The sequence below is a fragment of the Cyprinodon variegatus genome, unplaced genomic scaffold, assembly GCF_000732505.1.
Source record: "Cyprinodon variegatus isolate N-32 unplaced genomic scaffold, C_variegatus-1.0 Scaffold372, whole genome shotgun sequence".
Lineage (NCBI taxonomy): Eukaryota > Metazoa > Chordata > Actinopteri > Cyprinodontiformes > Cyprinodontidae > Cyprinodon > Cyprinodon variegatus.
Window position 1 is genome coordinate 567,607 of NW_015150825.1, and position 22,086 is coordinate 589,692.

The 22,086-nt window shown below is 38.7% G+C and overlaps 1 protein-coding gene across 3 annotated transcripts in view; it reads right to left on the bottom strand.

Annotated features, from left to right (window-relative positions):
- Window positions 1-22,086, bottom strand: part of LOC107092264 (rab effector MyRIP-like) — a 152,605-nt gene that overhangs the window by 8,843 nt on the left and 121,676 nt on the right. Inside the window, exons 5-13 of one of the 3 annotated variants that reach the window (XM_015386626.1) lie at window positions 19,599-19,679; window positions 16,897-16,994; window positions 16,730-16,810; window positions 16,260-16,412; window positions 13,176-13,356; window positions 11,475-12,001; window positions 8,222-8,365; window positions 7,308-8,045; window positions 7,014-7,076 (exon numbers count right to left, since the gene is read on the bottom strand). In XM_015386626.1, the coding sequence (XP_015242112.1) occupies window positions 7,014-7,076; window positions 7,308-8,045; window positions 8,222-8,365; window positions 11,475-12,001; window positions 13,176-13,356; window positions 16,260-16,412; window positions 16,730-16,810; window positions 16,897-16,994; window positions 19,599-19,679 (2,066 nt within the window). Of the gene's footprint in view, window positions 1-7,013; window positions 7,080-7,307; window positions 8,046-8,221; window positions 8,366-11,474; window positions 12,002-13,175; window positions 13,357-16,259; window positions 16,413-16,729; window positions 16,811-16,896; window positions 16,995-19,598; window positions 19,680-22,086 lie in introns of all 3 variants that reach the window. The other 2 variants (XM_015386625.1, XM_015386627.1) reach the window with 2 other exon arrangements.

A 22,086-nucleotide genomic window follows, 5' to 3' on the forward strand; every position in this document is an offset into this window, starting at 1 on the left:
TTGTTTTTAGGAAATCGTAACCTCAAAGCTCTCATGATAGATCGAATGTTGAAACATATATTAATTGTATAAATCATCAGGCAGAAGTTGTCATCAGAGAGTGTAGAAAGAGGAAATAATAACTTGGAATAATTGGGAGAAAGGTGAAAGGAAACTGAGACAAAGCCAGAGAAATGGCTGATTTCTTTTCTCGTGTTTTTAGTATTCAAACAATGCCAAACTGTCTTTAATAAAGCAGTGTTTTTTTTGTTGTTTTTTTTAAAGGCTCTGTGTGGATCAGGACTTTTTGTCCTTAATTTTCATAAACAATAGATTTGTTAAGAAAAACTGCTGCCAATAACTTAACCATAAAACAAAATAAAATTTCCTGTTACATGTGATATGAAATTTATGGCGTTAGCATTTACAGTGGTTAAGTGCTGCTTTGGAATAACAGCTGTCAGGGTTAATGGATTTCTTGGCACTTTTGAACTTTATTGATCTCACATTGGAGAAATACACTCTCTGCATTTAACCCATCGACCGTGGGGAGCAGTGGGCTGCCATTGTGCAGCACCCAGGGAGCAGTGTGGGTTTAAGGGTCTTGCTCAGGGACCCAGGGTGTCAGTTGCATGCAAAGGGTGTCAATTGCATGCAGCTATTGACACTTAGACCTACCTTCCTCTATCGACCCAGAAATGTAGTTGTTCAGTTCATTTGCTTTAGCTATGCGCGTCCCTAGTGTTGCATTGTGTTGGGCCTATCCGTTGACCACAAAGGACAGGTAAAATATCTCTCCCACCACATTAATGCCTCCATTACCTATAAGTGTTGGGTGCTGGAGTCTGCTTCTCCCTCTAGGTGTAGCCATTAGGCTGTGGTCGGCTTGGAGGGCAGTTTCTGCGCACCTGCCTGTAATCAGCCTCATCTTCTCCAGTATATAAGAGAAGTAGCCTCATCTTCTCCAGTATAAGAGGAGTGGTCTCTACAGATTCTTTAAACCTGAACTTGTCCTCTATGTGTTTTTTACAGGTTACCTCTTGTGCGTTTTTGAAAAGCTTCCTCTGAGGTACTCACTTACTGAACCGAACCAAAACAAAACTTCAGCTGAAGAAACTCCTGGAAAACCCTCCCTATCCGGCAAGGTACTGCTTCTCTCTCTCTGCCAACAACCTAGAAAGACCAGCCTGCCCTCCAACGACTAGTCCACCTGCGTTCACTGAGAAACCCCCCAGCTCCCAACTCCAGTCCTCCCTGGCGGAAACACCCCACTTATTCAGTAAGCTCCTGTCTGAATCAGCTTGAGTCTAAACCACCCGCTAACCTCCCCTTCTCTGCCTTCATGGCAAGGACGATCCAGCTCCAGTTGCTCCTGCATAATACTATACATTTCTTCTCTGTTTATTGCTGTCAGTTTCAAAGGGAAAATAAAACCTTTTGATCTGAAATCCATACTTCTCCCCGTCTGTTATCTGCATCTGGGTCAAATGCGTTGCTTCAAACATGACAATAAGTTGGTGATGATGGATAGATGGATAACTATTGTAGAAGCAATCATACTCTGCTAGCTTTTATAATATGTGATTATTATATATGCATCGCTCAAAAAATAAAGGGAGCACTCCTATATGTGAATGAAAGAAATATTCTCATTCAATACTTTGTTCTGTACAAAGTTAAATGTTTTGAAAACAAAATCACATGAAAATCAAAAATGGAATCAAATTTATCAAACTATGGATGCCTGGATTTGGAGTCACTACACTACAGGCTGATCATACTTTGATGTACAGTAATGTCCTTGTAACAGGTCAAAATGAGGCTCAGTATTGTGTGTTGCCTCCGTGTGCCTGTATGACCTTCCTACACACCTGGGTTTGCTCCTGATGAAGTGGCAGATGGTCTCCTGAGAGATCTCCTCCCAGACCAGGACTAAAGCATCTGCCAACTTCTTGACTGTCTGTGGTGCAATATGATGTTTTATGGATTGAGACATGATGTCCCAGATGTGTTCAATCTAGGGAATGGGCTCGGCCACTCAGCTCCAATCCACACCATTACCGTACCAATGCCAAACCGGTCATACTGAAGGATGTTACAGGCAGCAGATTGCTCTCCACTGCGTCTCCAGACTCTGTCACGTCTGTCACATTTGCTCAGTGTGAACCTTCTTTCATTTGTGAAGAGCACAGGGCGCCAGTGGAAAATTTACAATCCTGGTGTTCTCCTGCACATGCCAAGTATCCTGCACAGTTTTGGGCTGTGGACAAAACCCTCACCTGTGGAGTTTGGGCCCTCATACCATCCTCATGGATTCACTTTCTGTTTGTGCAGACAAGAACATTTGTGGCCTGCTGGAGGTCATTTAGCAGGGACCTGGCAGTGCTCTTCCTGTTCCTCCTTCTACAAAGGTGGATGTATCGGTCCTGCTGCTGGGTTGTTGCCGTGCTATGGCATCATCCATGTCTCCTGGTGTTCTGGCCTGTCTCCTGGTAGAGACTCTAGCCTCTGAAACACTACGCTGACAGACACAGCAAACCTTCTTTCCACACCTAGAAGACCTGCACTACCATCTTACGCAACCACAAGTGTGAAAGTACCACCAACATTTAAAATTACATAAAACATCACCCAGAAAGCATTGGTACTGAGAAGTGGTCTGAGGTCTCCTGCAGAACCACTCTTGCTAATTGCCAAAAATTTCCACCTGTTGTCTGTTCCATATATACAGCAGGTGAAATCGATTGTCAATTAGTGTTGCTTCTTAAATGGACAGTTTGATTTCAAAGAAAGGTGATTTAATTGAAGTTATATTGTGGTTTTTATGTGTTCCCTTTAGTTTCTCTGTCCAGGCTCATATGTTTAGAAGATACACCCAATTGTCCAAAAACTAGTCATAAATTTAGCTACATATGCATACACCTAACAACTTGTTTTAAACTGTTGTTTAATATTTAGGGAACTGTTGAACGTCGTGTTTTCTTGTATTTTGTATTATCAAGAGTGATTACAATTGTTAGCCTGTCATAGTTTTATCACCGGGTAGCAAGAAGTCCAGGATATTTTTTTGTCTGCATATATTCTAATAATCTAATAAGTGGTATAAATATAACAAAAACTTACAAATATTTGTGACACTGAGGATTTTGTAAAACATATTTTTCCTTATTTTTTTTTCTCTCCACTGAATAGGTTTACCTGTGGCGCCAATCCATGTAAAGGGGAAGTGAGAGGGTCATAAATGATCAGCAAAGATGTTAATTAAAGAAGCTTGCATTGAATGGAAAGAAAGACATGTGATCAATAATGATTAAATCACCAGGTGACACTTTGGTTAATGGCATCTAAGGCATATCGATCCTGTTTTAAGGAAGTGCGATTCTCCAAAAGGTGCTTTGAGGTAATGTTACAAGAGACAGGTACACAGATGAAAACCTAATAAAAGAGGTGGTATCTTTTCTTCCATCAGTATTCAGTGATCTTAGATATAAAGAACAGCAGAAAAGGACAATCTGAGATAGGTATCGATCTGAACCAGTCAATAGTCGTATGAAAATGTCCTCATCTACTGAGAAGAGCCAGGATCAAACAGCCGACATATGCACAGTTGTTTCTATTTGTACTTTTATTCTGTGACTCATCTACTGGTCGTGTTCATGAATTTCTAAAAGGAACACAGACCTGCAGCTCTGCACGTAGCTTCTTCAACCGATTCCTTCTAACCATCTGAGGAACATATTTTCAAACTTAGTCACCACTGCAAAGTTAAACAAAATACCTGCAGCTACAATAATCCAACAACCGTTAAATGTCCAGATACAACAAATTTTTCGAGTAGTTTATTTCTCTACTTTTTTCCCTAATTCTTATGCCTCCTTATGCTACTGGTATCAATGTGCCCCACTTGTTTGATTCACTTGTATTTATATTTTTACAAAAATATAAACCTCTTGTTTGTTCGAGAACATGCTGAGGATGACGCAAACTAGAAATTTAGTGGATAATTACATCAGCTGTGCAGCCACACAATATACTGTAGAAGAGTCACTACTTATAGTTTAATCTAATAAAATCCAAGCTGGATTTTTAAATGGTGCACATTTGAAAAAAATACAAATGAAAAATATAGACTAAATAGACCAAATTCTGGAAAAAATCTGTGACGCTACAATGTTTTCTGCCCCAGTGACTTCCTAATGGGGGACAAGAAAACCGACATAAATAGATCTCACTGGTAAATGTGCCATTCACAACATAAGAAGTAACTGTGACTCATAAGAGCATTGATAATGGATCTGCCAAACGACAAACGCTGATCCTCATTTTTCTGATTTATCTGTGTGTGAGGATGTTTGTACCTGACTTTGTGCTGGTTTAGTCAGATTTGCTGGATTACAGCTATTAATCCAAGCGGCTGTAGCTAGCATTTTTAATCAGTGTTCTTGATCAAAAGGTATTTTATTCTATTTGGGAAGTTTCTTCTTGTGTTTCATTCCAGATGTGTAACAGGAGATGTTCCCGTTTGCAGCAGTTCAGTTTGTTGCTGTCAGACAGCTGTGCTGTTCTCTTCATCTCTGAAGGGAAAACTCAAAGAAAAGCACCTTATAAACTGACTCATTCCTTGTTCCTCATTTCCATTCGGACACTTCCCAACCTTGAAGGTCCATGTATTTTATTGTGTTTTTATGTGCCACACATACAGAGTGATGCCTTGTTAGTGGAAGAAAAATGATTCATCAGTTTCAAAATGCTTTTACAAATACAAATCTGAATGGCATGTTTTGCATTTCTGCATGCCTTAATCTGACAGCCTTGAATAAAATCCTGAGAATGACCGTCTGTGAGTATTTCTCTGAATGGGAAGCATCAGACTGGGAGCATAATGAACATCTTTACAGGTCCTTCTCAAAATATAAGCATATTGTGATAAATTATTTTTCATAATGTAATGATCAAACTTGAGCATTCATATATTTTAGATTTATTGCACACTAAATGAAATATTGCAGGTATTTTATTATCTTAATACTGATGATTTTGGCATACAGCTCATGAAAACCCCAAATTCCTATCTCACAAATTTAGCATATTTCATCTGACCAATAAAAGAAAAGTCAACCTTCAAATAATTATGTACAGTTATGCATTCAATACTTGGTCAGGAATCCTTTTGCAGAAATTACTGCTTCAATGCGGCGTGGCATGTAGCCAATCAGCCTGTGGCACTGCTGAGGTGTTATGGAGGCCCAGGATGCTTCGATAGCAGCCTTTAGCTCATCCAGAGTGTTGGGTCTTGCTTCTCTCAACATTCTCTTCACAATATCACACAGATTCTCTATGGGGTTCAGGTAAGGAGAGTTGGCAGGCAAATTGAGCACAGTGATACCATGGTCAGTAAACCATTTACTAGAGTTGGGCCGATGCCATTTTTTGGCCCCGATACCGATACCCAATACCTGGCTGTGCAGTATCGGCCGATACCGATACCATAATCATGTAAAATAATTGCCATCATGGCTTTGTCAAGCTGCTGCCTACCTTCGTGAAGCAGGAAAAAAATCTAATACAAAGTGAATCCAGTAGAACTTTTTATTGCCTACCAGGAGTGGGTGACAATAGTTGAATAAACTTATGGCTCTCAAAATGGTATGGGTGCCCTATTTGTTGGTACTCGCCGATACCGATACCACCATTTTAGGGCAGTATCGGGGCCCCGTCCGATACTGGTATCGGTATCGGTGCAACACTAACATTTACCCGTGGTTTTGAAAAATTAAATCTTCATCTCCATACAGCTTTTCAACAGATGGAAGCATGAAGTGCTCCAACATCTACTGATAGCTAGCTGCATTGACCCTGCCCTTGATAAAACACAGTGGACCAATACCAGCAGCTGACATGGCACCCCAGACCGTCACTGACTGTGGGTACTTGACACTAGACTTCTGGCATTTCCTTCTCCCCAGTCTTCCTCTAGACTCTGGTACCTTGATTTCATCCAAAAAAAGCACATGGGACCACTGAGCAGCAGTCCAGTGCTGCTTCTCTGTAGCCCAGATCAGGCGCCTCTACTGCTGTTCCTGGTTCGAAAGTGGCTTAACCTGGGTCATGCGGCACCTGTAGCCGCAGGTGCCGCATAACAGCCTATTCATTCAGAAATATCTTTCTGTGTCATACCCTCTTGCTTTAGGGTGTCAATGATGGCCTTCTGGACAGCAGTCAGGTCGGCAGTCTTACCCATGATTGGGGTTTTGATTGAAATCTTTTGCAGGTGTATAGAGTTAATTTGTGGATTCAGATGATTAGGTGCATAGCTAGTTTAGAGACCTTTTTCATGATATGCTAATTTTGTGAGATAGGAATTTTGGGTTTTCATGAGCTGTATGTCAAAATCATCCGTATTAAGACAATAAAAGACCTGAAATATTTCAGCTAGTGTGCAATCAAGCTAAAATATATGAATGTTCATGTTTTATCATTACATTATGGAAAATAATTAACTTTATCACAATATGCAAATATTTTGAGAAGGACCTGTATTTGTCATTGTACAAATTTGCATGGAGCTAGGAGGGCAAATCTGAATGTAAACCTGTTTGAGTCTTAAAAACGGGTTTATCTTAAGGTTCCAGCAGGGCAAAAATCTTAAATATAAAACCCACTATGATGGAGGAGCAGGGTTTTCGGTAGTTATGTATAAACATATGAAAAGGGTTAGTCGGTATGCATACTTCTGCAACGCAGTGTGCATAAAATAAAAGGTTGAATACTTTGGTTGGGGAGTAATTCACACATAACAAGAATGAATGGACCCATGACTGTGATTCATTTTGACCTTTCGAGGCTTTCATTAATAAAAAGGTCTCCCACAGAAAAGGGCTGCTGACTCAAACCCACAATTGTTTTTCACCATGCTCGTTTACACTGCGAATGAAACATTTTGTCCCGGTAGACCGGATATTTGAGTCTTTAGCCGTATCTTCTTGCAAAAACCAGAGGAGGTTTTTCCCTCTCCTGCTTCTCAGTGACCTCACCTGCTGTATGACAGAAGAGAGCAACTGAAGCTTCTGCTGTTGTTCAAAGTCATTCTGTCCCACCTGCTTCAAACACAGACACACATAGAGAAACACAGAGCGCAAATAAAACCAGCCAAGCAAAACATATCAAAGCAGCAAGCTCACAGCGTGACGTAAACAGTGTGGTTTCCACTAAAAGGCTGCATTAACGGAAGACGTTTAGGACAAAACAGACAGAGCATGCCAGAGACAGAGAATGGCTTAAAAATTGAGGAAAATTAAACCCAAAGTGTGCATCATTTCTACTCTCACCTGGTTGTTTGACAGCCCCCCCTCCTGGGAAGAAGGTGTAACAGCAGGTGAACTTGCGCTGGATCCACTCCTCTTTGCACCACCTTTCTGTGCTGCTTCCTTCTCTCCATCTTTTTTACGCTGTTTCTTACTCACTCTGTTAACCTCTCCTCTTTTCTGCTCTTTCTCAACTACTTTCTCTACAAAACTCTCTGCTCTTTTCTCCAACACTCTCTCCTGAACTCTCCTTTCCTCTCTTACTGAGGCACTCTTCGTTAACCTGGTAGCCCTTTGCCCATTTACTTGTTCCATCACTTCACTTTCTTTCTCTCTCTTGACACTCGTACGCAGTCTTTGCTTCTCTGTTTGCTTTGGTCTTGGCTTATCTCTGTGATTCTCATTGTCTTTTTCCATCAGCTTGTCCTCTTCATCAGATGAGGAGCTGTCTTTGCTGTTCCCTCGGCTGACCAGCTCACTGATCCGGGACCGAATCTCTTCTTCCAGGTGATCTCCAGAACCTGATCCAGGCCTGGAGCCCCTATATACTATTTCTGACTCCGGGGCCACTGAGCTGGACTGAGCAGCGTTTGGGGATGGAGAATTTGGAGCTACAACATCCAAGACCCCTGCTTCCACAGTCATTGCATCTAGTTTGAGGGGATCTGGAGCAATTAGTGGTGCTGAGTTACTGTCAGGCCCTGGCTGCTCTTCACTTAAGCCTCTTTTCAGCAGGGCGTTGAGTAGAAAACCACTGTTCTCCTAAACAAAGCAGACAGGCAAAGCAAGATGTAACTAAGTTATCCACGATTTAAAATGATTTGGTCTACTAAAAAGAATTATAGAAACTTTTTTGGCTTCACATATTTGTAAACTAAACTATTTCTTTTTGACACAGCATTGATATGAGACAAGATAAAAAATATAAGATATTTTACCTGTGCTAAAGGGTAAATGGACTGTGCATGGTCCTGGCCTCCAGGCTTGTTCTGCTCCGTTGATGACTCCTTTTTGCTTTTCCTTCGTCTCCGTGATCTTCGGACACACTGCCTGTCTTCTGCTTCGCTGCTGTCCCCCATTATCTGCAAAAAAAAAAATAAAGTTGCCATTTTAATTTCTCTTCGGAATCACATCAGGACACATTTGAATAAAGTATTCTTTTAAATAACTACAGGAGATGTCAAAAATGGTTAGCATCCCAGTGGAACATTGTTTTATTTGATCAAAATGAGACTTTAATTAACTATTTCAACCATTTTTAAACGTTACACACTTTTCTATTGTTGCAGGTTTTTGAGAAGCCTGCAGCTTCATATATCCAGACAATTTTAATTATTATAGGCTTTAGTCCTTCCTAATAAGGTAAACATTTCTCAGATTGCTGAAAGGGGGAATTGTGGTATCCTGCAGTGCGTGTGACTGTACTAATGTTTTTTTTTTATACCTTTAATTTGTCACAAAAAAAAGAAATAAAACAAGTTTAAGTCATAAAAAGACAAATTTTTATGTCAGTAACTAGTAACTAGCCCTTTTTAAAATCAGTTTTTTAGCTTGCATAGAGGCAGAGCTCCATGCTGTCAGGTGCTCTGGCTGCTGACTCAGCTGGAGTTAGATTTCTCCTCTAAACACAGTCATGATGTCTGCCAGTCAGTCCTTCATTTTACATAAATTGATTTGTCACAAAAAGCAGTTTTAGGAAGTTTTAAGCAAGAAAGTGCTTGCTTAAACTAACTGCACTTTCTATGTGCCGTTAGTTCATTGAGTTCATGAGCCTTTTTTCAATTGTGCCTTCAGAGCTGCAAAGCTCAGCAGACTGGCTGCCAGGACAGTACGCTAATTGGACAGCAGCACTAATAATCCACAGTTATAGCTGCCTTAACTTCCATCCATCCATTTTCTTTACACGCTTAATCCCAAGTGGGGTCGCAAGGGATGCTGGTGCCTATCTCCCAGCTGTTTATGGGCAAGAGGTAGGGTACACTCTGGACAGGTCGCCAGTCCATCGCAGGGCAACAAAGAGGAAAACCACACATAAGGACACTTTAGAGAAGCCAATTAAGAAGATGCAAACTCCATGCAGAAAGACCCCAGGCCAGAAATTGAACCCAGAACCTTCTTGCTGCAAGGCAGCAGTGCTACCCACTGCGCTACTGAGCAGCCCGGAACCAAACCAATAAAACTAGAAAACAGAAAAACATGGTTCAAAGTGAAACTGAAAACTGAAAATAAAAATTAAACAGAACCAAGACCATGACAGCGTATACTGTCAACTTATAAGTTCAGATATACTTTATGATGGATGCAAATAAATAAGCTTTTTAGATATTGTTTTGTGGATGACTAAAAAATGTTTAATGTATAAAGAAATTTTATTTTCCTTCTACCCCACAATGATGCACTCCTTTGTGTTTTTCTAATAATTAAATCCAATTTATCCACATAATAATTGTGCTTGTGTTAAAGAATGTAATATAGGTATAAATGTTTTGCAAAGTGCTGTGTCACTTTATATATTACAATGAAATTAAGGAACATAAGGCATACAGGGCTGATCCTTGTTAAAGAGTCGTCTCTCTGCTCGATATTAAGGTATGCTTACTTTCACCCAAGTGTCAAAGTCAAGGTACTAACAAGGCAGAAAGGATGGAGCACCAGGCTTGTGTCAGTCTTTGTCATTTGTTACTTCATTAAATTGAGTTATTGAAAAGCTGACTAGCCAGGGGCAGATCACCTCTACGACTGTTTCAAGATCATAGATACATGGAAAAATTATGCAGGATTCTTCTGGACCAAGATGCAAAAATGCACTCAGGTTAAAAAAAAGCGAAAAATGAAAGCAATTCATGTTAGCATGATCACATTAAAACTTTGAATGTACATGCATTTTTCACTTTATGAATTGATCTATTTTCGGTTTAATTAACCATGGAGTTTGCATTGACGGTATTTTTCTAGTACAATAGTTTGATCAAAGCTGTAGCAGAGAGCACAGAATACTAAAATATTTTACACTGCTTTAGTTAGAAAGAGAAATAAAGTTATTGATTCAAGCTCATTTTAATAGAAATTGTTTATTAATGTGATTCTAGTGCAGAGATGGAATATATATGGGCTTAAAGCTTTTTTTTGTGTTGCAGTTTTTTTTATATGATATTTACCTGTTTTTTATTTTTTAAAAAGTAAATGTATTAATTAGTTCAAGCCATTATGAAGCAACAATTCTAGTGCTAAAAAAATTTAAATGTCAAATACTTATTGACCCTTCCCTGCTTATGGATAGAGTGCAGTTTATTCATAGAGGAGTTTAAGCAGTAACATGACTCTGAGGCTGGTCATCCACTACTATTCATTAAATAAAACAGTAATGAAAATACTTTAAAGGGGGTAGAAAGAGAGTAATATTTCATCTTTACACACTGGGAGTGAGGAGTAAAACCATTTATGGGCTCTTACTGCCACCACCTGCTGGACTCAAAGTGTAGTGCAGTTTCCCCTTATAGTGATTTAACTAAATGCCCAGAAGCCTTTCAGTGTAATGACAACAGCAGCAGGCTGAGGGATTCTCTGGGGTTTGTTAGCCTGATGCCTTTTAGGGCTCAGGGCCTTTGAATGGAAAAGATTATCTGTACCGGGGGTCACCAACTGTTATAAGACAGAGGGCTACTTCATGGGTACTGAATCATAGAAAGGGCTACCAATACTGATCACTTATTGGTGGTCAGTATTGGACTGGATGAGTTAGGGTTCACCTAAACTTCATACACAATAAACAGATTTGTTTTTTCTTTTCATTTCTAATTTTCTTTTAGATACTGTAATTTTGAAATCTCTATAAATCCTCAAATGCTGTATGAGATTAATACAATGAAATGCTCTATAAATGATAAAAAAAAAAAGAGAACTAACAGAATAAACATTACAAACTTTGTCCAGTGATTAATTGTTCTGTTTCAGAAGATGCTGAAGGACCCTGATTGGTCACAGTGTTGGTGACCCCTACTATCTATTGTGATGGCATCAGCCTTTTATCATTCAATTTGGAAAAATAACAACTCTACCTTAGCTGAATCTTTTTAGCCATTAGCTCATTGTCATAGTTTGCTGAAAGGTTACAAGCGAACAGCAAACCATTCTTGTTTTTCAAATTTACCACCAGTTTTTTGAGTCTATAGAGTAACAATGAAACATCACCTTGGGATTAAAGTTAACGTCCAGTGCCTCTGTGTGGGGTAAGTATGGAGATAAGCTCTGCTGAAAGTGCTGTTGGTACAGCAGCTGTTGATGAGGGTGCAGGTGAGAATCGGGTGCTCCTTTCTTCCTCGACAAGTTGTGAGTTGGTTTGCGAGGACATGCAGACAGCACTGATGAAGCCTCTGAGTCTGAGTTGAGGGTCTCTGTGTTGGTGTACAAGCCAGAGGATGGCGAGGTAACGGGAGGGTGCTGGGTGTAAGTCCACTCAGGGTCGTGCTGCGAGTCCGTGTAGTAAGTCTCATCTGACAATTTGCGCTGAAACTGTTTGAGGGCCGCGCCCCAGCCGCCTTCATCCACCTCTTCTGAGTCAGATCCCATCTCGTCATAAGCAGAGACCACGCTGGACTCTTTCTCCAGCACGCTGAACACTAAGCTCTTCCTCTTGGTGAGCAGGCTCGGTCGGGAAAGCTGAGAACTGTGGAGAGCAATCCAGTTCCCATCTGGGCTCTGCAAAACCGACGATGTACCTGGAAGCACAGATTTCAAATATTTAAAGTGTTACATCATTTTCAAATGCTCATGGAATAAAGGTCTGAAAAGTGTGGCATGCTTTGTATTTAACACCCTGAGTGCTTTTTAGAACCTCTTTTTGCAGGAGGCAGATGCTTCCAGTGGAATTTAGAAAATCAGAAAAAAGTTTTACAGTCAAATGTTAAAGGAATTAGGTGATCTGGTTCTACACAACAAGCAAACATACAGTAAAGAATACATTCGGTAATTTAAAATTCCAAATTCATTTGAAATTAGTTCAGTACTTTGAATGAACCCCTCTAATACATCTATATGGTACAGTGTTAACTATTACATTGTAGCTCTAACTAGATGTAGCTTCGATGTTCTGGCAGACTACCTGATACTTAGCTCTACCACCACCTGATGATCAAACCACCATCATTTCTTATTGTGCATATGTTCAAGGCAATTTGGATCAGCTGATCCTGATATTTTATTTGTTTATTTTCTTAATTTGTCACTTATTCTGTTATTTTCTAAACTTTTCTAAGGTCCACATTGTGTGACCACTTCTGCTATAAACTTTTGTTGCTGCTGTAACACCACAATTCCCCTTTGTTGGACAATAATGGGATTTTCTATTCTATTCTTTTTGCTACGTCATTTTTATGCCATACAGGCCATTTTTTTCAGCCAACAACATTTAGTTTCATCTGACCAGCAGAGGTTGTTCCATATGTTCCCCCAATATGGCTTGTAATAAACATTAAATTGCTCTTTTTTTGTTGTTTTAAAAAAAAGAGTAGCTTTTACTTACCATGTAAAAGTTTTTTTTACTTTACCAGATTGGTTAAATGCATCAAGAATACATTATTTCTTAACATACTCCTATTTTTAATGTCTTCTCAAATTTGTCCCTGTTGTGTCTGTTGTGATCCCTGCTCATCATGCTGAATTAGAGCAGTTGGTTGCACTTGATTTTTCCTACAGGTATCCGTTGAGTTGAATATATATGCACATGACACTTTTCAGAACTTTGTATTGATCTAACACACATGACTCCAAAAAAACACATTAAAGTTTGCAGCTGATATGTAAAAACACAGAAAAAGTTCAATAGGTGTGAATACTTTTCAGAGAAACCGTATTAATAAGAATATTAATGTGTCTGAGACTTTGATCTTTTACTTGAGTTGTCTAAGCGATCCATGCTTTTCCAGTTAGGTAAGGATGCAGCCTTGCTCTCCCTCTTTAGAGAAGCGTACTCGTGCAAACTGCTGCCACCACCTGCAGCAGCAGCCTCCTCCTCCTCCTCTGGACCTTTTACAGGGGAGTCGTCACTGGTGAGGGAGAATGCTGAGCGGGACCGCTGCAAGATGAGGCATGGAAATGCACAAATATGAGTGATACAGTTACAGGAGGATGCAGTTCTGCAGTTATACTGGCAGTGATTTAAGTATTCCAACAGCAGGGGGCGCTACAAAACAAGGAAAAGAAAAAACATGCACCCATTTTCATTTACTAAATTACCTCTGGACACAAATTAATTAAAAGGGTATTTATTTCAGTACTCAACTTCTGATTTGACAATAAATCTTCAAAGCGGGCTCATGGTTTCAGAGTTCAATAAGGTTGTTTCTTAATGGTTTACAAGGGTTTTCTGTGTTTAGCTTCAGGGAGAGCCTAAAAAAGAGTAACACTCCTAAGATAAAAGGCATGAACCCTCATAATGAGAGGGATATGATCTTAATCTGTAGAGTTTCAGTGCAGGGAGGCAGCTGTGAGAGTCCATTTGCACCCACTGTGAGTGTTATTGTGGAAAGCTGATAAAAAGAAGAAGTTTAGGAGGATCCCTGCATATTTCACAGGACTTTGATGTTCTGTGAGTAAAACAGCAGGAAGTGGAGAGGCCTGGGGGGTGGTTCAGCTTTGATGCTCCGCTCAATGACAAATCTATAGGAATCCCTGATGGCTATTAGCGTGATTCAGTGAAAAGCAGATCCACTGATGGATGGTTAATGTTGTAAATTTGTGCATCCAGTGTCGCCTGCTTCTCCCCAGGTTTAAACATTACCTGAAATTAGGCAAACTTAACTCATGTTTTTTTTTTTTGTTAGCTCCCACTGATTCATCTGCCTTCTAATTTGATTAAATGGCATTTTGAACAAACTTGTATAGATTTCTATAATAGAATAAAGATCTAAATTGTAGACAAAGAGCTGCAAGATATATTAAAAAAATGCTCGATTAGAGATATTTCAACTGCCATGCATGCATATGCTGTATGACAGTAATGTTTGATTTTTGGAGGATTGATACTTATCCTGGATGTATAGTTTTAGTGGCTAACAAGCTAATTTGTACAGAAATTGGCAGAAGCACTAAGATGAAGGAAAGGACAGAAAAGGGCCAAGAAAATTAAGGTTGATTATAATTAATATGGTCATCACCATATTCAGCATCATTAATGCAGTTAAATTTTTTCCTGCTGTTTTGCAGCCCTGCTACCACATAGTGGTTGTTTGCTCCAACATATAATGTAGGGATATTATTAAAATATATATATATATATAGAAACAATAAAACAAACAAACAAAAAAAAAACAAACAAACAGAGAAACGTAAAGAGTATATATTTTCCAAATCCCAAAATGGTTAGATTAGCTGAATATGTGCAGGGTGCTGTTTACACCTAGCTTTAACACATGTCCTCTTCAATCAGATCACGCTCTGCTTCACTTGACGATATTATGCACATAGGGCTGCATGACTGAGTAAAAATGAGACTATTTGAGAGAAATGAGAATATTTGTGATTGAAAATATTTTCCACTACAGGTACTCGAAGGGGCTACTGTTGGCACGATTTTTATGTATAATTTAAAAGAGCTTAGATTAAAAAAAACAAACAAACAAAACAAAGCAAAAGACAAAAAAAGCTTCTTTGGAACATTTTCTCAAAGGGATCCATACTCCATGACAAACAAGAGATGTGTCCTCGCCGACAGCTGTGGGAACAAATCATTTATTTTTTAATTTTGCAGACTTGTCATGGGAGTTCTCACTGCTTGTTCTCGGCACATCGTCTGGGCAAAATAATATGTGTGATTGTTCTGGATTTGGAGGAGTGTTTTTAAGCAGGTAAAGTGGATAAATAATGTAACTAACATTATTGGATCACATGGAACCAGCTAAAGAGCTGATAAAATGTTAAAATGCTCTCCTCCTTGCTTATCAACCTGAAAAATAGCCTCTCTGTCTTTTCGAAGTGGGTTCTGTAATATTTTATGTATTTTGTCTGTTTGTTTTTGCTTATTTTAAAGCTAAATGAGCATGCATATATATATATATATATATATATATATATATATATATATATATATATATGTTCACTATGCATGTATGTTTGTTATAGTANGTAATTAACAGAAGTCAAGCATTTCATTGTATATATATATATATATATATATATATATATATATATATATATATATATATATATATATATATATACATATGTTCACTATGCATGTATGTTTGTTATAGTAGCATAGTCTAAAACCAGAAATCACAAACACTTCTCATTTCATTCTTTGTTTTGTCATATTTTTAAACTTTTTTCAAATCTTAATTTTATAAATAAAATAAATCAAACTTCACACTTTCCTAGGATTTGAAGGAATTTTGAATGTAAACCCGACTTAGAGGCTATACAAACCCCACCATGGAGCTGTAAATTTGAACAAAGAAAAAAACTACAAAACCAAAAAACTAAATTTGATAACCACATACTTGACTAACTCAGTCAGTGAGATATTGATAATTATATCAAAATGAATGACAAATGATCTGACACAGAAATTATATGTTTTTTTTTTTTAATACACTAAGATTTTTAATTAATATCAAACCTAGTTGACCTGTGTTTGACATGGTTATGGTTCCATCATACCCACTATGAGGTATACAAGGGAGGATCTTACAGCAAAGTTGTGGTCTAGATTCAATTCAAGTCTCCGCTATTTAGACAATTATTTAAAAAAAACCATTGATTTTTACCTCCTAAAGCTTAATCTTAGATTTTTTAACATAGCATCACACCCACACCCCAGGGAATTAAAGGGTTAACCGAAGAAGAACAAGAATTATGCAGAAAATATAAATAAACTATATGGTTGGGAGGGAAAACAAGCTAGAAACGGTATACATCCATCATTAGGACATGTTGTTATTGCATTCCTGACAGGCATATGAAAGGATGAAAGTGACTCACCCAGAGAGGGTAGGGGGTCTTTAGAGGGTCTTGTGATGAAGTGTGAGGTTGAGAAGGAGATGGCAGCTCGCTGGTCTGGATTAGAGATTGGGGTTGTGGCCAGACAAAGTCATACTCTGTCTGCATCTCTGATCGCTTCCTCCTCTGAATGATCTGATCAGAACAAAAGAAAGATAAATATAACATCTAAAAATATAAGGATTTCAACACATTTATGTAAAATGTTCATAGTTTTAAACATTCCTTTTTAAAATAGAACTCTAAATTAAATGTACTTTAATTAACCAACTTATTTTAGTGTAGCTCAGCGTTTTATGCTTTAATATAACTGTTCCAATTCTGACAACAAGACAAGATGATTGCCTATCATTTATGCATTCTAGTTCGAATGATGTTTGTTTGAAATATTTATTTTTGGTTTAGTGGAAAAATAAAGTCGTAAAAAGACAACACACATTTGAACAGCTTACTTTTTGTACAATTGTTGTTGCGAGTTCCTCTATGAGCTCCTCTTTGTGGTCCCGTAGATATCGAGCCTCATTCTGTTTCTCCTACACACGCATTTGATTCAAAAGAGTAGAAAATTACTTGAAAAGTTTGGAGGAGAATAGTAAAGAAAAGTTAAACAGTGTCCTACCAAACTATCCCGGAACTCCTCAGCCTTAGCAATGGCCTCCTCTATAGCTTCCTCAGCAACACGCAGGGCGACTGTGAGGGTCTCTGCCATACTGTGTCCTGTTATCACAACAAAAGACCACAGATATGGATAAGTTAATCACATAAACTGGAGTGAAAGCCTCTAAAATCCATCTAACCTGCCATATGCCTGACAAGAATACATATTCATATTTTTACTCAGCTTGACTTTTGTGATTCCCAAACTGAAGTTCCCATTTAAACTAGACTAACAGAGCATATGGGCAGGAAAATTCAATAGGAATCTTTGTAGATAAGTTTTTATCAACACATCATCTTGGAGCATCAAAAATGCAATCTACTCCCTATAGCATATGATTTTGTGTGAGAATATTAGCACTTCTGAGCGTGCACAAATCAGAGACACTAAAACCAGGACTGGCCATAGTAGCCTCAGGTCTCAAATTATATACTGGGTATCTGAGATTTTAATGCTGCCGCTACTCCTGCATACATTCTTTAACAGAAAAAATTTGATTAAGCAGCTAAAATAATCAACCTGCAGCTTCACAACAACAAATAAGGTAACAAGATCAGGCTCTTAATAACAGGTACTGGTGTTTCCGTTGAGTATTGCTCCAGCAGGAAGGAAGCAGTAACACTTCTAAATTGTGCATAGCCTGGTTAATGTGGAAATGCAGGAAATTCTAACTTTTTGAGTAATTTAATACATAGATGGGTTCATTAAATTAAAAGCAATGATAAACTGCTGATTAAGGGTGTATCCGCCTCCAGAGCAAGGTGAAATAGATGGTGTAGGTGCAGAAACCATTCATAAATATATAGGGATATTGTAAACTTTAGCCCCTAAAGCCCCTGTCACACCTTGACGATTTATCCAGCGTATGCCTGATGTCACAGAATCTCCTAAAACGCTGGCGTACGCTGAAATTTCTATGTATTTTTTCAATTTTGAGTATTCATAGCGAGTCCAGGACATGATGTTGGTGGACGGATCGAGACATGATGTCCCAGATGTGCTCAATGGGATTCAGGTCTGGGAAAAAGCACAGGGCAGTCCATAGCTCCAATGCCTTCATCTTATAGAAACTGCTGACACACTACAGACACATGAGGTCTAGCATTTTCCTGCAATAGGAACAACCCAGGGTCAACCATACCAGCACATGGTCTCTCAAGGGATTAAAGGATCTCATCTCGGTACCTACTGTAATGGCAGTAATGTTATCTCTGCCGAGCACATGGAGGGTTGTGGCCCTCAAAAGAAATACCACCCCACACTGTTACTGCCAATCTGGTCATGCTGAGGGATGTTGCAGGGAAGAGATAGCTCTCCACAGTGTCTCCAGGCACGTGCTCAGTGTGAACCTGCTTTAATTTGATAATAGCACAGGGTGCCAGGGGTGAATTTACCAATCCTGTTGTTCTCTAACAAATGCCAGGCATCCTGCACAATGTTCAGGTTTGAGCACAACCCCTATCTGTGGAGGTCATAACATCCTAATGAAGTCCCTTTCTAACCATTTGTGCAGATACATGCACAGTGGTGGCCTGCTGGAGGTCAGTTTTTTAGGGCTGTGCTTCTCTACTTCTCCTTCACTAAGGCAGAGGTAGCGGTACTGCTGCTGGGTTGTTGCCCACCTGGTCTAGTGGCCTGTCTCCTGGTAGTGCCTTTAGCCTCGGGACACTACGATGACAAACACACAAAATCTTGCCATAGCTTGAATTGATGTGCCATCCTGGATGAGCTGCACTACCTGAGCTACTTGTGTGGGTTGTGGAGCTTGCATGTGCTACCACGAGTGTGAAAGCTCCACCAGCATTGAAAATTTACCAAACATCAACCAGAAAACTGTGGTCCCCACCTGCGGAACCAGTTATTTAGTGAGTTTTTTTGCTAATTGCCAATAATTCTAACCTGTTGTCTGTTTCATTTGGACAACAGCATGTGAAATTGATTGTAATTCAGTGTTCCTTCCTAAGTGGACAATTTGATTTCACAGAAGCTTGATTTAATGGAAGTTTTATTGTGTTGTTCCTTTTTTATACTGGCTTCTGATAGCCAGAGAAATTGAAAATGCAGATTCATTTAGGTAATTTACATATTCAAAACAGTAACAAAAACATCTACAAAAAAACGTCTTGCTTATTTTAAAAACATTAAGCAAAAAGATATAATTTATTGGAAATCCGTTCTGACCTAAAACAAGTTTGGTACAGGTTAGTGAGAAAGAAGGTTATGAGTCTGCTTTTTGTTGCTTTTTTTTACACTTGGCTGAAATGCTTAAAACTTAAGATAAAGTATTCTAAATGAAAAATTCTAGTTTTAACTCACTGTGAGGGTTTCTACTCAACTCATAGGGTTTGAATGTGCTTGTATGTGTCTGATAATAGATATCTCTATGTATTTGTTGTTATTTCTAGTGTTTGTTGTGTAGCACAAAACATGTTTCTCCCACACTCATGCCATCACTGAAATAACGCCCAAAAGTTAAAGCTGTTATTAGCAAGTGAAGCGCCAAAAAGATAAACCATTTAGAAGAACAGAGAAGGAAGAAAATACTGGTGGTGGCAGTGAAAATCAACAAACAATACAAAGGATAAAAGCCCTAAAATTGCAAATACAGTATGATCTTTCCATCTCTGTTGCAGAATGTGAGCGCTCATCAACACATCTCTCACCTTCGCTCTGCCTGTAGAAGACGGAGTCGCTGCCGCAGAGGCTTCCATCGTTGTCATTGCTGCCGTCGTTAACGCTGCTTTCTAAAATACAAAGGGAAACCAGGAAAGTCTTTCTCCTGACATCTTCCACTGAAACTCAAACATCCGGCACAAATTATGCAGTTTTTTTGTAAAGCAGCTATGCTAAAAGTAGGTTACACTGAACAACATGTCATCAAACATTTTGTGGACTGGATTTCCCACCTGCTTCTATTAGCTTGCCGCTTGTGCTGTTTCATTTTTCCATTTTTTTCTCTTGTGTGGTTGTTAGCGCAAAATACAAAATGACAGCTTAAAGAAACTTGCAGCTTATTTTATAGGTTGATTTGACTTTTAAACATATTGCATCCACCAAAATATTCTCAAAGCCTGTAGCCTTATTTTTAGTGCTATTTCTGCTATATTTGTGTGGCTTCAGTCAAAGAAAATCTGCATATAGAGCAATGCAAATGTGGAATAAAAGGGATTTGAGTAACAATATATTTCAACAGGTTTAATTTAAAGGACAGAAACCCTCTGATAAGGTTACTGGTTAAAAGGTTTACCTTTTCTAAAGCCCACATTCCCTTAGAGGCCCATTAAGTGCAGTAAGATAAGTCTCCCGAGGGGCTCCTCATTAGACCAGCAGTAAAACTGAAGTGGTTGTACTCGGACTTGCAGCTTTTAAAAACTAGAAACTAGGAGAACAAAGGGGGGCTACCGTGTAATGGCAGAGAAATTTCCATGACTAAATAAACCTCTGTGCTGATCTTTATATCCTTTGTGGAATTAGACAAAATTTAACAAACTTGGATCCGCGTCGATTCCAAGTCATTTACTTGTGTTCTATTTCCTTTGTGTGATCACTTTGACTAAATTCTCTCCTATCCTTTGTCAGATTCCAAGGTTTTGTAGTTAATTCAGCCCTGTTGCTCCTCCCGTTGGCCATGCTGCAGTCGCAGCAGAGACAGATAAATGCTCCTGGTGGTTTGTTGTGAATCTGTTGTTAAGCAGTCCAGGCAGGCTTACATTTCCCTGCCATAGCTGTCAAAATGCCAAGAAAAACAGCCCACAAAGTCACTCCTCCACTCTGCTTCCGGAGCTAAGCTTGACAAGTCCCTTAAGTTTTAAATGTGTGACATTCTTACAAAGTGCTGAAACTTATTTTATAAAACCATTTAGAAAGTAAAAACCTGATATGAATCCGAATAAAAGCAAGTAGCATTTTCCCCCTCTACTTATTATTTGGCAGGAGCAGATCGTACAGCTGCAAAGTGGGATTTGCCATTTTTAGCTCTACAACAAGAAGAGCTACTGTTTGTCAGTGTGTGCTGCAACATTCCTTAAAGCTGAGAGTAAAAACCAGCAATTTCACCTGTCACCTTGATGCATAGTGACACATAAAGAAGCTAAAAGTTTGATGTTTCTCTGCACATTTAGCTCCAAGAGGCACATTTTTCCCCATCAGCCTGTGCACAGCCGATTGCAGGAAACACTTCAGAGCATCACCCACTCCTCCGACCCTTCCCTTGTCATTTTAATACTTGGATGAAGCCACACAGAACAGAATTGCACTTTCTGCCCTGTTAGAGCTGGATTATAGTTTCTAAAGACGACAACAGATCTGTGTTAAAACCCTCAACAGTTGAAGACGATGTAGACACAAAAGCAAAGCTTTCAGAGAAAACGGGGATGCCTCCAAAGATTTGCTGCTTGCGCACACTGAGAAAAACTTGTCAGTCATACAAAAGCTGTCTTTAGTGTTTTGCTCTTGCAATATTCATTAATGTTAGAGCAAACAGTTTCCATTTCTTTTACTGTTCTGCATCTATTTGGAAGATGGAAGATCCATATTATTGTCTATTGTCCATATATTGTCTATTGACTAAATCTAATCTTTTTTAAGTGCATGCCAATGTTTAAAGTAAATGTGTGCTTATTTTAAAACAGAAGAGTCCGTTCAATTCACTTTGATCTTTCGGGAGTACATTTCATTTAAACAGCACACTATTTATGCAGCTGTATTTGTTACAGCAAGTTTAAAAAGAGTGGAGAAGATTTTTAGGGCTGTTCGTTTTGGTTTTTGATGCTATGAAGTAGAGCTGCTGTGATTTGTCGATGTCTTTAATAACATCCTTTAACGTCCATATTTTAGCAAAGACATAATTCTAACAGTTTCAATCTTGAAGTTTTTTCCAAACTCCCAATAAAATATATAAAAGTTTGTTAACAAATTTCTATGCATGCAACAGCAGTCCCCTCCTGGTTTTTGTATGTATAACTGAGTTATAGTTTTGGCTCCAATCACACCTTTGTCTTTCTATTTCAAAACAACTACACTGGAAAAAGTATAACGTTGCTCAAGTAAAAAAAAATTATATCAAGATATCACATCTAAAATATTTGACTTAACAGAATCTGAATGTAATTGCTTGTTATGACCTGATTATATTATGTTGATGTAAATAAT